Source organism: Musa acuminata, chromosome BXJ1-1, assembly GCF_036884655.1.
Source record: "Musa acuminata AAA Group cultivar baxijiao chromosome BXJ1-1, Cavendish_Baxijiao_AAA, whole genome shotgun sequence".
Lineage (NCBI taxonomy): Eukaryota > Viridiplantae > Streptophyta > Magnoliopsida > Zingiberales > Musaceae > Musa > Musa acuminata.
In genome coordinates, this window is record NC_088327.1 from 17422932 (window position 1) to 17442034 (window position 19103).

At 35.9% G+C, this 19103-nt stretch overlaps 1 protein-coding gene across 2 annotated transcripts; it reads left to right on the plus strand.

Moving 5' to 3' along the window:
- Positions 1-608: 608 nt before the first annotated feature.
- LOC135676603 (PH, RCC1 and FYVE domains-containing protein 1-like) lies at positions 609-18576 on the plus strand. Of its 2 annotated transcripts, none has more exons than XM_065187974.1 (9): positions 609-1093; positions 12049-12135; positions 12355-12444; positions 12591-12677; positions 12764-12880; positions 14720-16792; positions 16871-17017; positions 17491-17981; positions 18127-18576. In XM_065187974.1, the coding sequence occupies exons 1-9, from the start codon at positions 983-985 to the stop codon at positions 18224-18226; spliced, it is 3303 nt and encodes a 1100-aa protein (XP_065044046.1). In that variant the 5' UTR covers positions 609-982; the 3' UTR covers positions 18227-18576. The 2 variants fall into 2 exon arrangements, with proteins under 2 accessions (XP_065044046.1, XP_065044042.1); XM_065187970.1 differs by having other exon boundaries at positions 611-1093; positions 18124-18576.
- The last annotated feature ends 527 nt before the right edge of the window (positions 18577-19103 follow it).

A 19103-nucleotide genomic window follows, 5' to 3' on the forward strand; every position in this document is an offset into this window, starting at 1 on the left:
GGAACCTAACAAATTGTCGGGTTGTGTAGGTGTTAATTCCATTATTGTTGATAATCACCTGAGTTGTTGGACAATTTAAATGCCAAAGTCTTTTGGTTCTGTTATTTTAAATATTGTACGTGTAAAATAAGTATGGTAAATGATCATACATATGCTATCAAGAAATAGCTTGTGAACAGACAAACTTTGTATTTTGATGTGACTATTTAATTGCATAAGGGTGACCAGAATTGTGCCAACCTGACTAACTTTTATTGCCAAGGGATAAGTTTCTCAGAGGAAGTCAATATTTTCCATCAGAAACTTGATTTTTGGGGCCCTTACCATATTAAAGACTTTGAATCCTAAGGAAGATGAAGATGATCATGCCAATGGGCAAGCCACCAGTGTCATTAATTGACGAGAATTATGTTTCATTCATGTGTTATTGCATACGTATATGTATATAAATAAATACATTTTGAGGCCATATAGAAATATACGAAAAAACCACTTAAAAGAATTCCAACGCAGGCCTCTGTCCGCTCACCTACTGTTCCTAACGCCACGTCATCCTCTGTTTCTTCAACGGCCCCCGTCCCATTCACCGTTTCCTTACCGCCACCTCGGTGACTCTACCCCGACACAATCTTACTCCTCCCATACCTTTACTTACACGCAGCGCGTCGTCGCCTTTGACTCCCGTTCTCCGCCTCCGTTCGCCCTTCCTCTATCTCCTCTCTTCGATTCCCCCGGTGGCAGTCTCCTGACCACCTTCCTCCTCTCACAACCGCGGCGTCCGTACCGTCCCGCTCCGCCCCCGCGGTCGAAACACCACTGTCTTTCGCTCCCAATTAAAACCCGCCCGTCGCTTGTGTGAGAGAAATCGTCTTCTCCTCTCGATCTCATATCGTTTCGGGAGAAGTAAATCTTAGGGTTTGGAGAAGAGTCGTTCTTTTTGCGCGTGGAGATCGATGAGAGTTCGGCGGGGAATCCGCCATGGATGACGGCCGGAGGTCCCGGAGGATCGGGTTCAGCGGCGGCGCGGCGACCGCACTCACATGGAATGGCAGATCTCATTGGTACTGGAAGCGCTGACCGGGACATCGACAAGGTAACGGGCTTTGTTCTTTCTCACAGATTCTTCTTCTCATCAGATTATTGGATCTATTTTTCATGTTCGATGGTTTCTGTAGCTCAAAGTAGTTTTTTTTTTGTTTGCTTTCCCATGTTGAATTTTGTGGGTGGAGTGAAGAGATTACAGGCTATGAAGATAGTTGTGTTTGTTTCTCTTACGAACTCACGAATTTTTTTGTCGATGTCCATGGATCTTCTTCTTGTATAAATGCTATTTTCCAGTAAGTGAAGAATTGGGGATGTTATTGGGAGTGTCTGAGGATTTCTGATTACAGGAATAGGTAGAAAGAGATAGCTTCAGTCTTTCTTCATCAGAAAAGGTTCCGAGGAGGGAGATGTACGTATATTTTGTCAAGATGTAGTATAGCATAGATTAGGGCAGTTGTTGAGCAGAGTGCTGGAATTGACATGAACCAGTTAGCATGGAAGAATGTGTGAAAATAGTGAATAGGAAGTATGTTGGTTCATTGTTGAATGATGAAAGAAATTTGAAATGAATTTTATAGGTGTGACAGAAAAATGCAATGACTTTCCTGTGAGAACCGGCAAGGTAGGACCACTGCCTTCCAACTTTGACTGGGTGCTAATATAGTTAAATTGACCTTTACTTTCTAATAAAAATAATCACCAATAAATTCACATCAGAAAGCAGTGACCTTCTGATAAAATCTGAGTATGGGTTATTAAATTATGTAGCCCTATCTAATTAGATAAGATAAATTATAGATGTAATTGGATTCTGATCATTGTTATCGATCAAACAAAAGGAAGTTCAATTATGATATGATTCCTTAGGAGATAACCTTGATGAGAGGGACTCTCCTGATTACCATCCTAGGCCCTCTGCTCTCGCTTATAAAAGGACATGACCTCTTAGGGATGAAACATTAGATATTAAGATTACATATCTGTTCTCAATATCTCTTAGTCCCTATTTCATTGCCCATGGCGGTCCTGTAAAGGATAGGAAGAGAGCAGAAGAAGAGTCTAGCTCTTCTTGCATATCAGCATTGTTGTAGCTTTTGGATCCAACAATGGTTCGTTTGCAAATCAGATAAAGGTTTTTCGAATGACATTGAAATGTACATAATCTCAATCTTGATCTATCATTATTTGATTTCGATTCTAACATTAAAGTTTTTCGCATAACAGTAGTATAATTATAGTTTTCATACTTATAATTGACATCAGAGCCATGTTTTGAAATCAAATACCTTAGATTGTAAAAGTATATCAAATCTGTTTTATATTTAGATTTATTTATTAGCACCATTCGTTTGTGAAAAGGTGTTGTTCGGTTTTGATTGTATGATGCTTGAACAATCCGTCTGTGTTGTTGATCTGCTTTCTTATCTCGTCCATCCCGTTGCCTGCTTACGGGCGATGTGAGGTTCCTCGTGTTGGATCGATGGACTACCGTTGATATCTTGCTGTTGGCGATAGTATTGTTGAGGGCGGCGGCCTTCGGTGGTCGCTAGTCCACTCGCAATCAACAGTTGCATACAGGTGCTACTATATGTAGCAAAAGCGTAGTGGGGTGCAAAATCGACGACGGTCGTATACACGGTTGCCTGTGTGCAGTAGCCTTACGACGGTCGGCCTGCCTTGGTCGCAAGCAACTGCACACGTAGTAATGCCACTGCTTGCGACGATTGTAGTTGTGTGATGGTTGCAACGTTGCCTTTAACCGGCGGTTGTAGTAGTGCCATTGCCTATGACGGTTGTGGTGGCAACAACGCTGCCTTCGATTAGTGACAACAACAATGCCATTGTGATGACATTTACTTGCCACTGCAATGACATTTACTTGCCACAGCCAGTGTCAATTAGATGCCAAAGGCCACAGTTCCTAGCGGTTGTGCGGTGGACAAGAACAACCATGGTGACTAGTGGGGTCGGTCGTTGCAATCCAACAGACGATGGTCAGCGGCGCATGGCCACGGAGGTGTTTTGTCGGTGAGGAACCCACACGTAGTGAGCATAGTCACGCGTGGGCGCGATGGTGTGACCATTGGTGGGGTCGCAAGTTGGCCGTGTGACGCTCGTTGCACATTACGAAGGTCGTAGGTGACGCACAAGCAATGGACAGTCACACACTACGACGGCTGTATGCCTTATAAAGCAGCGGTTGAGAAGAAAAGAAAAGAAAAGAAAGAAAAAACATAGGATTTCACCCATTAAAATTATAGTTTTGCCATTATGAATCCTTTTAATTCCAATCTATGTCCCCAAATTTTGCCTTTTAGAAATCATATATTTCCATTATATATCCCAATCAAATTATAATTTTACCTTTCAGAAATTAAATATTTATTATTTGTGTCCTCAATTATAAAATTGACTAATTTGATTTATTTTAATCAAATGTTTTGATTGGATTTGATCCTGATTGTATTTTGACTATTTGACTATATTTAGATTCGATCAATCACGTTTTGATCGAATATAGAGAAAGTCAATTTTTGATCAATTTTTGACTTTGATCAACTTTAATTTTGATATACTTAATGAGGCTAATATTTAGCCTAATTTTGGGTCGATTGGTTTAATTCATAGTTCCATACAGAATTTAAAAAAGAAAAAAAATATAAATTATGGTTTTCTTTTATAGTTTTCTCATATGACATATCTAATATATGAAAATTCTTAAGTTATTGACACTCTTGAGGTATACATAAATGAAGTCGAGAGACAATTAGATAGAAAAATCAAAATTATCAAATTTGACAAGGGTGGTGAATTTTATGGTAAATATGATGAGTCCGATCATAATTATGATCCTTTTACTAGTTCGATCAAAATCTTGGTCCTTTTACTAGATTTATAAAAAAACGAGGTATTTGTACTCAATATGCTTTACCAGGTGTGCCACTATAAAATAACATTGCTTAGAGGCGAAATCATACTTTTATTGACATGATTATAAGCATGATGAGTTATTCCTTTGTACTTAAGTCAATATATGGTGAAGCTCTTAGGATAACTATGTATTTCTTGAACATGGTTCCTAGTAAGTCGGTTCTATTAACTCCATTTGCATTATGGACCGGTAGGAAACCCAATTTGAGATATCTACATATTTGAGATTGTCCTTCAGAGATAAGTATCGTCAATTGACATAAAAAGAAATTGGATTCAAGAATTATAGTTCTGGGTATTTTATTGGTTATATAGAAAAATCCAAGGGATACAAATTTTATTGTTCTAATCATAAGTACAAACATAGTAAAATATGGTAATACAAGATTACTAAAAAATGACGAAATCAGTAGTTGTGAAAAATCTCAAAAGATTAATCTTGATATAAAGGAGATACAGGTTGATACTCTTTTATCATTTTCTATTCGAGAGATTATTGTTCCTCAAATCACTAAACGGATTGATTATGGTGAACAACAAAATAACAATGATGAACTCCCATATGATGTTGATGTTATCGCTAATGATCCTATTAAACAATCACAACCGATAATTTTAACAGGATCTCAAAAGAAAAGAAGACTTGCCATTTATGATGATTATGTAATATATCTATAAAAATATGATTGTGACATAGGAATCAAAAGAGACCCCTTATCGTTTTCACAAGCCATGAAAAGCAACGATTTAAAAAAGTGGTATGATGCGATGAAAGTAAAGTTAAAATCAATAGATCAGAATGATGTTTGAGAACTCGTTAAAATTCCGAATAACTATAAAAGTGTCGATTGCAAATGGGTCTTTAAGACAAAACATAACTCAAGGGGCAATATTGGACTATATAAAGTTAGACTTATGGCTAAAGGTTTTTCTCATAAAGAAGGTATCGACTATAATGAGACTTTTTCTTTAGTTTATAAAAAGGACTTGCTTAGGATTGTTCTGACATTAATAGCTCATTATGAACTTATGTTATATTAGATGGATGTAAAAATAACATTTCTGAATAAGGATCTAAATGAGGGAATCTACATAAAATAATTTGAAGGATTTGTAGAAAAGGGAAAGGAAAGTTGGGCTTGTAAATTTAGGAAATCTATTTATGACCTTAAATAAGCTTCCACACAATAATATATAAAGTTTCATGATACTATTACTTCTTTTGAATTTAAGAAAAATGCTGTTGATCAGTGTATATATTTGAATGTTAGTGAAAGCAAGTTTATTATATTGATCTTATATATGAATGATATTTTGTTTGCTAGTAGTGATCTTGGTTTACTGCATGAAACCAAGATGTTTCTTACCAAGAATTTTAAGATGGCTGATATGAATGAGGTAGCTTATGTTATTGGCATTAAGATATTGAAAAATAGATCTCAAGGATTGCTAGGACTATCTTAGAAATGATATATAGACCGAGTCTTGGAGAGATTTAGTATACAACTTTGTTCAACTAATGATACACCTATTAACAAAGGTGAAAGATTTAGTCAAAGCAATGTCTTAAGAATGACTTAAAAAGGAATCAAATGAAGGATATTCCTTATGCATGTGTAGTTGGAAGTCTATTATATGCTTAAATCTGTATGAGACCTGATATCAGTTTTGTAGTTAGAATACTAGATAAATACCAGAGCAACCTAGGAATGAAATATTGGAAAGCTGCAAAGATAGTGATGAGATATCTATAGGGGGATGAAAGATTATATGCTTACATACAGGAGATTAGATCAGCTTGAAGTAATGAGATATTCAGATGTTGATTTTACAAATTGCTTCGATGGTAGGAAGTCCACTTTAGAATTTATATTCATATTAGCTGAAAGGCAAGTTTTTAGAAAAGTGCAAAGCAACCACTTATTCATTCATCAACAATTGAAGCTGAGTTTGTGGCATACTTTGAGATCACAAATCAAGTTTTATGGTTATACAATTTCATATCATGATTTAATGTGATCGATTCAATTGTTAGGCCGTTGAGGTTATTTTATGATAATACGATAACAGTTTATGATAATTCAATTGTTTACAATTGATGTGATCGATTCAATTGTTAGGCCGTTAAGAATAGCAAGTACTCTAGTGCTTCTAAGCATATCGAGATAAAACACTTGGTGGTTTGAGAAAGAGTTCAGAAACAAGTGTCAATTGTAAATCTAAGCACTACCTTGATGACCGCTGATATATTTACTAAAGCTTTACGATCTAAAGTATTTAAAGAATATGTTCTTAGAATGAGGTTTGTGAGTAAACCATAAAATTATTTATATTTTATGTTTAATTATAATTATTTATTTTTGCTATCTTATTTATATTTATGTTTATGCATATTATAATTGAATATGATCAAGGTTCGCCTTATGAGTCTATACCAGTGTGTCGACCAATCGTCGATACGGTACGCACCGAGGTATATCGACGTATTATATGTTGGAATAGCGGGGCATACTGATGGCACAAAAAAATAATCGAAAATAACTTCAAAAATTTCTAAAATTAAAAAAAAAATAGATTAAGGTTTTTAAGTTAGAAATAAATATAAATTTAGTATAATTTTAGCAAAAATAATCTAAATTAAGAAAGAGTAGTGACATATTTTTTGGGCTTTGAGGAGTAGCCTTGGTATGTTCCGGACCATCCTTCTATTAATATTGAATTATCTATAAAGAAATGATTTGAATTGCTAGGTTATTTTTTAAATAATATTAACTTTAAGATTCAAATGAATCAAGTAATCAATTGATGGATATACTTGGTTCTACCACCAAAAAGAACAATGAGACTCCATGGGCGGTGGATTGGGGTCCTCAATCATATATATCTATATATCAATTTGATATATTTGTAGGACCCAATCCTGAAATTGATCCTACGACATAGTATGCTGATATACTATATGTCGTTGGTGCATCAATGTGGTGATGGTTGTAGTTTGATCGTTTGAGGTGGCTCTTGAGGCAAGGACGATTATAACATATATTGGTGTAGAGCATAGAAAATATCAGAACTTCTACTTTCGCCATTGATCTACTGCTCCGTATAATAAGATCGATCATCGTACTACTGCTAAGAGAAGATGATCATTACTGTACTATTATTGGTCGTAAGAATCTCCATAATACAACGACTATGAATACGATGAGCTTCGCTATGTGTCTACGTCATAGGCTCTATCGCATCTGCTCAAAATCATTCCCTGCCTTCCTCTTTCCCTTTTATGTATAAACTTGACTAGTATCTCGTCGAACACTATGATTTGAATATTAGGTGGCATGTATAAAATACTACTGCTTGGTCCATGCACCACCCTCAAATTATGTAGACGGGACTATCGACTCCTTGGCGTCGCCGCCATCATCGATCGAGGCACTATTGTCTACATTGCTGCTATGTCTTCGGACCGAGCAAGTTATTGAATGTGATCAAGAAGGTGTCTCGTCACCTGACTTGATTTTTTCCAATAGTGTGACTGATGCCACTACCTTCTCCTTTGTCTTTACCTTTGCATGCTGGCGGATGACTGTGACGATTGGGTGTCTCTAATTCCTCTTTATTAGAGTGTTATTCTTCTTAATCCTCCTAAATTTGATTAAATGTATAAATAACAGTTTTGTTAAGTTTAAGAGAGTGAAAATGTGAATGAGAGAGAGATATGAGTGAGAAAGAGTTTAAGGGAATTGAAAAGTTGGAGTGACATAAGTTGAAAGAGGGGGGGAAACCCTTTCCTCTAGTTCAAACGATTAAATAGATTATTTGAAACAGGCCAATCTCAACCCTTGATTGGTAATGGTCAAAATCTGACCGTTACCAACTAGTACAGGTCGGTAACGATCGGATTTCATCTATTACCAATTGGTACAGACCTTGTATCACACGATATGGGGTCATGTAATGTGTATTGCCCCGTATAGGACGGTTCGCATATCGGTCCCTTGTTGGATCGATACGTACTGCCTGTACCAAGTGATACACCTCGGTATGGTAAACCTTGAATGTGATAACAGGATTGTCTTGACAAGATAAATTATAGGGGTCATTATGTACTACAATAGCAGAGACTAATAATGTTGTGGTACATAGAAGGGAGTATGACATTAATGACATATAATCGCTATGACTCGCATTGGTAGTTGAATTTTAATATAGCATTATTGTACTTATTGGCTTGTCTTAAAATTCATGACCATGTATAAAATACTTTTCAAAAATTTCAGAATTCAATTAGATAAAATTATTTTTAAATAAAATTTTATTTTTTTTATTTTAATTTTGAATTTCTTTTATATCTTACCAATTAATGGGGCAAGTGGGTGGATGTTATATTATGTGGCCTTATCTAATTAGATAAGATATATTATATATCTGATTGGATTTTGATTACAATTATCGGCTAATTAAAATGGAGTTCAATCATGGTAGCATTTCTTAGGAGATAACCTTGATGAGAGGGACTCTCCTAATTACCATATTAGACCCTCTGCTCTCACCTATAAAAGGACAAGACCTCTTAGGGACGAAACACCAGATATTGAGATTGCAAATCTATTCTTAATCTCCCTTAGTCCCTATTCCATTGTTTATAATGGTCCTATGAAGGATAGAAAGAGAGGAGAATGCGAGTGTAGTTCTCCTTGCATGTTAACATCACTGTAACTTTTGAATCCGATGACGATGCATTTGCAGATCAGATAAATGTTTTATGAATGACATCGAAATGTACGTAATCTTGATCTTGATCTATCGTTATTTGATTTCGATTTTGGCATTAAATTTTTTCACATAACAGTAGTATAATTATAGTTTTTATGCTTACATGGGCATATTAGGACCATTGCCTATCACCCGCCCTTGGTTACTGATGTGGTGAATTAGCGTCGGCTTTCTTATGGACATTTTATCAGTAGCTTAGCATATATACAAAGTGGTGTCTTTCCTTCTAAAATTTTAAAATTAACATGTCAGGACCATTGCTTATCAACTGGACTTAGCTACTAATATAGCTGAATTGGCATTTTCCTTAAATACATTTGATCAATAATTTGAAAAGCCAAGTAGACCACTTTCTCAAACAGTGCAATAGGCCATAACAAGGATATGCAGATGACATATGTGATTCACAACTTAAAAAGGGAGCTAATAATGCATGTCTTTCTATGGAGCAAGACATAACATCCATAACATGAAATTTTGATATGGGAATACATTAGACACACTAAATTTTTATATCCACTTTTATTTGGTAGACATGATTGTAGATGAGAATAAGACAACATAGCCTATATAATATACTTGTTTCATGAATTGGAAAAAATCAAGACGGTAAAGTTAGATACCAAAAGAAATCTTATATGGCTAATATCTTGCCTCGAATGATATAGAAAAATATATTGCTCAGCCATATATGCTGTAGCAAAAATATGGATTTTCCTTGTATTTCAGTTAGCATATAGAATGTAAAGAATATCAGTAAACAATTTTGAAAATAGCGAAGATAATACAAATCTAAACTATAAAATATAAATAAGGTGTTTTTGGAGATAAATTTCTCATGTTTCTACAAATGCTATGATAAATAAGTATAAAGGAGTTCGATCAGTTCATGATACAATGGACCAATGACAATACATTAAATTGGAGAAGAGAACAGGCTTTTGTGAAGGGAACATATTGTCACGGACTTAGTTGGTTTTGCCTAAGTCGTGCGGCACCCTTGCGTGTTCGTCTGCAAAGGTCAGCCTCCCCGAAGCCTCTCATGGTCCCTTAGGACCTACAAAAGAGAAAACGGGTTAGAGAAAGCGCCTTACTCGGGATCCACAAGCAAACAATCCAGGAAACACTTCATAGACAATGCAAATTACAAACACACTTTATAAGCTCTGAACAGTTGCACAACAAAGGGTCAAAATGGTCCACTACAGATCGAAAATCTCTCACAAATGTCCACATGACACAACCTTTATTTACAAGCCTAAAGCGGCTATCAAACCCAACTAAAATAGGACTATTAAGCCTTCGGTCGTCCCTTTACATACTGTGCAAAGCATGGACATACCAAAAGACACGGACATACATAAACATTATATCAAACATCCTGTTTAGAAGTTTGTACGTGACAATATGACATGTCTAAGATTAGAGTTGAGAAGAACTAGAGAGACTCTGAAGGTTGCCTACTATAGGGCAACGGAGGGGAACCCCAGATGCATTCATTGATTGAAAATCTGGGGCTTCAAGAGGAGAGAAGAATGACATGGATGTAAGAGAAGAGGGCCTATACTCGAGAGGTTTGGTTTCCTCTTGGACTTGGCAAGCAAGCAACTTTGATGTTAAATATTTTAACTTTTATACACATACAACATTACCTCACAAAAATTTGAAAATTAATTTAATTAATTTTTTAAATACATGCAAAAAATTTAAAACATGTGTTTGTCATGAAGTCATTGTAGACCTTACTTTAACTTTTTTTCTTTGATATTAAGGCTATTACACATTTTGATAATGGAGATTGTAAAAATAGAAATGATGATTGAAATTTCTCAAGTTGGTATTACAGAATAAATATCCATTCGAGGCCAAAAAACCCACAAAATGTATGTCTTACCCATCCACTATGTCATATTTATACCATATTAAGAAACTTGTGACCAGTATTGTTGTTTTAATTGTTAAAGTTTGTCAATTTAATGTTAATTAGTGAAAAATATTGATCTAAGGGGTATAGGTAGCAAGACAATAGTTTGGTGTTGGGTTTAGAGGAAGATTGACAATATGTTCTTTTGTTAGTGGGACTCTCTTTTGGTGTCCAGTAAATACCATTCTTGATTTCATGTGTTAGTTAAGTTTCCTACTAGGTTTAAGTCATTTGGTAATATCACATGATTAATTTTATGACAAGAAAGAACTAAAGCAAACTAATTCATTTGGATAGCATGAAAATATATTTAGTTCAAGTGATTTAAATAAAAAAAGACATGAAGAAAGATTGTAAGAAAACTAAGTGTCATTTTTTACAGTTTGTTTCAATGTTTTGCACTAAAGAAATGGTTATCTGGTCTAACTTAATTTTACCAGGAGAAAGACCATGTCATAACATTGAGAAATGAATGCAAAGTGGATATACCTTGCAATTTAAGAGTAAGAACATAAAGAAAGTTTTGTACCTTAATGGCAAACACATGAAATGGAAGCCTAATATATAAACTTTGAGATGACTTTCTTTATGCATAAAGTGGAAATAATATGAAGAAATAAGTAAAGGAGTAAGAACATGAACGGTGAACTGTACCTTAGTGGCAAATGCATGAAAAGAAGTTGAACAGATAAACTATAATATATATTATTTATGCATAAAGAAAAAGTTACTTTAATATAGTATAATAGCAACAGAAGACAATTAAAAAAGAAAAAAGAGACTTCTTTGCAAAGCAAAAAAAAAGGAAATATACTTTTGGCCTATGCAAATTGTTTGGAAGATAATGGGATAAGGTAGTAATGATTATGAATGACTCCATTGTAGCTTTTCAGTTCATATTTCTATTAAATCTTTGTAAAGTTGTTGGTTTTTTCCCTTTTAATACTTCAAAAAATATTCTCATTACATAATACTTATACATATATATTTATGCATAGGTCAGCCTTCTCAAAATAATTTATGAAGTGAGTGTATATCATTATTAATTTTGAGTTCATCTGTCTCATATCCTGGTTATATCTGTTTGGGGGACGTAATTTAAGTGCTACTTCATTTGTGTCATATGCTGGTGATATCTGACAGGCCAATGTAAGTTTCTCATAATATTAATCTTGATCTGATATCCAATAGTTTGTTTTAGTTTCGTTTAGAAAAATAAAGTTATTAGATAACACATTTCTTCCTATCTTATATGCATCTCAGTCTCAACTAAACAAATAATGAAATATTATTTCATTTTGTTTATGTTACTGAAAATTTCAGATATGACATGTAACTGCTCGTTGTTTTAACTACTTTCTTTTTCTTCTTTGTAGATACTGGTTGCTTTAAAAAAGGGCACACAATTACTTAAATATGGTCGTAAAGGAAAGCCAAAGTTCTATCTATTCAGACTATCCAATGTGAGTTTGTTACAAGCATTTTTTTTTCTGATTAATCAGCTTAAAATTTTATTGTATGATGGCTGGAAGATATCCTCATGAATATAATATGCTGGTCATATAACATTTCATTATTTGAATATTGAAATGCAAGCTAATTTGCAAATTGTCATTATTAAACTTTCAAGTGAACATATGAGTTTATGATGTGTCAGACTTAATTTTCAATTGGTGTCACAGGATGAATCAACATTAATTTGGTTTTCTACTAGTGGTGAGAGAACATTGAAGTTGGCCTCTGTTTCAAGGATTATTTCAGGACAAAGAACTGTGAGATCATCTTCATGTTTATTCTCTTTTTAATGTGAAGGGTTTAATTTATGCTGCTATGACAAAATTCCAAGCTTTGTTGTTTTGTTTGCAATTCAATATGCAACCACTTTACTCTAAATTGACTATGTATCTTCTACCTACAGTCTGTTTTTCAGCGATATCCACGCCCAGATAAAGATTATCTGTCTTTTTCACTTATTTATAATGATGGCAAAAGGTCTCTTGATCTAGTAAGCACATCCGAAGTTTCTTCTAATATTTGTGTGTTCTTATCTTGTCATGATCTGTTTGTGCTGAATCTGATTCTTGTGTACAGATTTGCAAGGATAAGGTTGAAGTGGAAGTTTGGTTTTCTGGATTAAAGACATTAATTTCTGCAGGACAATATGGACGACCAAAAATAGATGGATGGAGTAATGGCCTCTATAATGATGTAAATCTTTTATGCTATTAGATCATTTTTCTGGTGTTTTCTCATGGGTACTTTTATGGTTAGCAAATAGTCTTTTAGTGAACATGCTATTATCTTGTAACATCACACAACCATTTAGAATTTTGTCTATATAGATTAATATGATACCTATTTTTTTGTTAGAATTATCTAAGCATAAACTTAGTGTTTCTTTAATTAAGTTAAGTTGGCATTTCATGTAATTGCCTTATACTGGTTTCAAGGATTGCAATTTCATACCGAGTTACTATATTGGTCCCTGCCTAGACCGATACATACCAACTGGTACCTATATACCAATATTGTACAACGATATGTACTAAAGTGAAAAAAGAAGAAGAGGAAGGAAGAATAGGAGGAGGAAGGAGGAAGAATAGAAGGCAGTGGAGGAAAAGGAGGAAGGATGGGGAGAGGAAGGACGAAGAGGAGACGGTGGAGGAAAAGGAGGAGAAAGAGAAAGGAAGAAGGGGAGACGGTGGTAGACAACACATAGGTAAACATAGTGGTGGGCTCTGTGAGAGATAGAAAAGGGCTCCACATTCATGAGTCTTACTTGAAGGAGTTTTAATTTTTTTTTTAATTAGATCAGATTGGGCCGCCAAAATGGGGTGGTCTTCTTGGTTCGGGCTTGAACCTGTAAATACCAGCCGATACAATCCGAATCAATTGAAATTGACTTCCTTGACTCATATAACATGAAAGTGACCAACTTGTATATTTTCTTTGTTGGTTTATCTGCTACTAGTTTGATGATATTTCCCTCTTCATGAAGTTTTCATGACAAATTTTAGCAAAATGTAACACATTAGCAAAGTCAGACTTGGAGGTGGTTGTGGGCCATCTCCATGCTCACTGGATCATGCCTTGTTTCACAACACCAGAGAAATGAAACAATATCTGTTAATAAAGCTTGGCTATAATCTGTCCTATATGTTATATGAAGGAGTAGTCTTGAAAGAATAATGCTAATAAATTCATTGTGTACAGTATCTCTTCTGTGTCAGATTTACACAAGGAATTTGCTTGTTTAGAAGCACATGAAGTATGAATCTGTACAAGAGTAAGTAGTTCCTTTATGCCTGAATACTTGTTATTCTAATTTCGATATTGAAGGTCATATTTGCACATATGTTCATGCAGAAGTCTGAAATTGCTTGTTTACCATGGTAAAACATGAAATTTCAATATTTTATATTCCTTGTCAAAAGATATATTTTATTCATGCTTGTTTTGGCAGTACATGTGCAGACTTGTATCACATGTATTCACCTGATAGGCGCATAGATCTAGAACCTAAGCTTCTGGATGATACATTTGGAATTTTAAGTTTTCACATATGTAATATATGACACAACTAGTTTATCTATGACTTCAACGTTTCAGAAAACATTTTTTTTAAAAGCACCTAGAATTAACCATCCAATTAAGAATTTGTCATGTTTTATATCTGGAAGCTGTCAGCCTGAAGCGAGTTATCGCCTCTTCGATAGCCATGGTTGAAATATAGTATTTCTTGGTTTTTTTGAATTTGTATGTCCAGTTTGTAGGGTGGCTGATAATGGGAACATTATGACATGGTTCTACGTGATTGTAAATGAGAGCCTGTAGTCACTGCATGTTGGGATTATTTTGTGTGTTCTTTCATGAGCAAAACTTTTCCCAATATATGATGATGACAATGTCATCTCCTCTGTTAATTTTATTCTGAAATTTAGTTCGGTGATCTATCTGACTATTTGTTTTTTAACAAATGAATATTTTCAACTAAAGATATAACATCATTCTTATGGGTTTCGGTCGCTTGCAAATTTCGTTTTTCAGGATGGCAGAGAATTTGCATCAGATAATATAAGCAATCATTCTATTGGTCCCACCTTAGATACTTCTGAGGGCAGACTAACTTCGTGTGGTTTGCAGAAAATCCAATCGTTTGAATATCCAGTATATTCTGAAAGATCAGATGTGTCAAATATGCACACAAAAGGAGCTTCTTCAGATGGAATTAGAATTAGCACTTCTAGTGTTCCTAGTACATCCAGTCATGGTTCTGCACCGGAGGACTTCGATGCTTCCGGCGATGTCTATGTTTGGGGTGAAGTCATCTCTGATATTTCTGCCAGAGTTAGTGCTGATAGAAATAGTAATCCTTCTAGTACAAGGACAGATGTCCTCCTACCAAAATCCCTGGAGTCCAATTTAGTGTTGGACATTCATCATGTGGCCTGTGGAGTGAGGCATGCTGCCCTTGTTACCAGACAGGGAGAAGTATTCACTTGGGGTGAAGAATCTGGCGGACGCCTTGGTCATGGAGTTGCTGCTGATACTGTTAACCCTCGCCTTGTGGAATCATTATCAGCTTCTAATGTTGATTTTGTCGCTTGTGGGGAGTTCCATACCTGCGCTGTTACCATGTCTGGTGAACTCTATACTTGGGGAGATGGCTCCTATAATGCTGGTCTTCTTGGTCATGGTACGGATGTGTGTCACTGGATGCCCAAAAGAGTGTCAGGAATACTGGAAGGTCTTCAAGTTTCTTATGTTTCTTGTGGTGTATGGCATACAGCTTTAATTACTACAACAGGGCAGTTATTCTCATTCGGCGATGGAACATTTGGTGTCTTAGGCCATGGAAATCGAGAAAGCCTTTTACACCCCAGGGAAGTAGAATCACTTACGGGATTGAAGACAATGGCTGTCTCATGTGGGGTGTGGCATACTGCAGCTGTGGTAGAAGTTATCGTGACACAATCCAGTGCATCATCTGGAAAATTATTCACTTGGGGTGATGGAGACAAGCATCGCCTTGGCCATGGTGATAAAGAACCCCAGCTTGAGCCTACCTGTGTATCATCATTGATTGATTTCAATTTTCACAAATTGGCTTGTGGTCATAGTCTTACAGTTGGCCTAACCACTTCAGGACATGTTTTTACCATGGGAAGTACAGTATATGGTCAGCTTGGTAATCCCCATTCTGACGGAAGGCTTCCATGCATGGTAGAAGATAAGCTCCTTGGTGAATCTGTTGTAGAGGTTGCTTCTGGTTCATATCATGTTGCAGTCTTGACAGCCAGAGGTGAAGTTTACACATGGGGAAGAGGAGCAAATGGAAGACTGGGCCATGGAGATCTTGAAGATCGTAAAACACCTAAAATGGTTGAAGCTCTGAAGGACAGACATGTCAAACATATCTCCTGTGGCTCAAGCTTCACTGCTGCCATATGTCAGCATAAATGGGTATCAGGTACAGAGCAGTCCCAGTGCTCAGCTTGTAGACAGGCATTCGGATTCACTAGGAAAAAGCACAACTGTTACAATTGTGGGCTTGTACATTGCCATCAGTGCAGTTCAAGAAAGGCTCTGAGAGCAGCATTGTCTCCTAATCCTGGGAAACCATATCGTGTATGTGATACATGCTATGTAAAGTTGACTAATAGTTTTGACTCTGGTGGATTTATTAGCAAGAAAATTATGAAGCCCCGTATATCTGGTGAGAGCAAAGACAGGCTTGATAGACTGGATACAAGCTTATCCAAGGCTTTGCCTTCTAGTAATTTAGATCTGGTCAACAATTTCGATAGTAAAGTATCCATAGAATGGAAGAATTCTAACTCCTCGTCCGTGACTCAATCTCCTCAAGTTCCTTCAGTTTTACAGCTGAAAAGCATTGCTTTTAATGCTAGCACAGATGTGCATCAAGCAGTTCCTAGGCCAGCAGTTAAGTCTACAAATCGTTCTAGAGCTGTTTCACCTTTTTCAAGAAAGCCTAGTCCTCCACGCTCTACAACGCCAACTCCCACAATGGCAGGTCTTTCTTTCTCCAAAAGCTTCTCAGATAATCTGAAGAAAACCAATGATCTTCTGAATCAAGAACTTCTTAGGTTTCATTCTGAGGTATTCTGTCCCTCTTTAACTTAGTTAAACATCAGTTATCAGCAAAATTTCTTATGCATTATGATGCATATTGACTAGGTGGATAATCTAAGGCAACGCTGTGAGCGTCTAGAATTTCAGCTGGAGAAATCTGAAAAGAAAGCTCAAGAAGCCACAACACTTGCTATGGAGGAATCTGCGAAGTCCAAAGCCGCGAAAGAAGTTATAAAATCACTGACAGCACAGGTAAGTCTTTCTTGATGTTATGTTCATTTTCTGGTAAGACTTGAATGACTTTCAAAATGTATGCTCGGGAACATTGAGACATTTTCTTGCAGTCTATTCTTTAAATGTGCATGTGGCTGTGTGCTATGTTTGTCTTAGACTCGAATTTTTCTATGCTTGGAATTAAAACATTTTTTCTTGAGACAAACTAGTGAGCATGCTTTAGCATGTCTAGATTTCAAAGCACTGGTTCTTCAAGATAAATGGTGTGGCAGGCTAGCAGCTGCTACTCATACTTCCATTTCTGGTGCCCTGTTTTTGTGCCTTTATAATAATGCCTGATTGAACTTGACTAAACTGGACCCTGTAACATTATTTTTTTCATTTTCTAATGATCACATTCTGATGCACCAAAATATTAATTGGGTTCTTGGTTGTTGCTTTTTGCAAGAAAATTATGCCAAATGAGAATCTTTTTTTTTTTTGGTTGATAGTTGAAAGAAATGGCAAAGAGGCTTCCTCAAGGAGTCTATGACACTGATCCAATAAAATTGATGCATCTGTCAAATGGTTCTACCGATTCACATGCAATTCAGCAATCTGATTCAAGTTTTGGAAACCTTTCAAGCAATGGCACAAGTGATTGTCTGGATAGCAATGCACCAGGTTTCCATTCATCATCTAAAGATGAATTATCAGAGCAAAACCATGCAGCAAGAGGAACTTCTGGAACTACTAAGAATAGCACATACTTTTGGAATCATGCAGTTACATGCTCCAACTATTTGGAAGATCTTTCAAATGTCGAACACAATGGTAATGGAGAAATGCCAGTAACTATCACCAGATCAGAAGATCTTGACAGCCCCAATTCAGACAGCAATCAAGTAGAGGCTGAGTGGATAGAACAGTTTGAACCTGGTGTATACATAACTCTAATTGCCCTTCGTGATGGAACTAGAGAACTAAAGAGAGTCCGTTTCAGGTAATCGAGCAAGTTATTGGTAATGATGATGTAATCTGCATTTACCATCTTCATATAAATTGACCTAATGCAGGAATTTATCATATGTTACATGTGTTGTTACCTCTGAAATTGTATGCTGATGGTGATCATTTCTTTGCAGTAGGAGAAGATTTGGAGAGCAGCAAGCAGAAGCATGGTGGTCTGAAAATGCTGAGAGAGTACATGACAAATATAAGTTCCGTGGATTGAACAGTACTTTGTGAACAAGGTAGACAATCAGCAAGCTCTGAAAGCTGAACTCTCACTTTCATTACTCGAGAGCACCATACAAACCAAAATACTTGGAGGGAAGGCAACCTGACTTGGAAGAACATATATTTGAAGTCTAATTTTGTGGAATTGGATCCCTTGAACCAATCAGGGATTTCTTGCAGTAAGTAATCGACTTTTTTCTATCATATACCATGTAGAGTATCATAATTTCTGGCATGCATATTATTTGGTCTTCAGAACATTAATTTTTCTCTCTGCCTTTTGTTGTATTGTACTGTAAATAAAATTAACACATGAGAAGCATGGGCAGAGAAAATGCATTTTTTGGGTCTTCTTCTAAGACTAATGCCTCTTTTATTTTCCTAGCAGACTTAAGTTTCATTCTTAAATGTACTGCTTCCAGGAACATTTGTAGATCTTGGTTGATGTGAATACACCTTGCTTATCATACTAAATTAGGTAAATTAAACCACAGCAGTGGATTAAGATAACTCAGGCTGCATAAAAGGAGTTAAGGTTTTCATTGGTTGGCGTTGACATGTGTTCAATCAAAATCTGAAGTTAGCGAGGCTCATCTAGCATTCTAAAGATGAGGCTGAGTTGAAGTCATATAGACTTGTCATGCATATTCTCTGAATCGGCTAAAGATACTGCTATTGGAAACATCTGCTGTATTCCACCATCATTTCCCAGTTTTTATTGAAGCTATTCTACCATAAGCATACTGTATTCTCTGGTGATTGGGTTTAAATCAAAGAAAAGTTTCTTTTGCTTTTATGTATGCGACTATATATATTGATTCTTCTGAGACTCCATATTAAAGACTGCCTCATGCAACAGTCCATTTACAAGTCACTTGGATTTCCA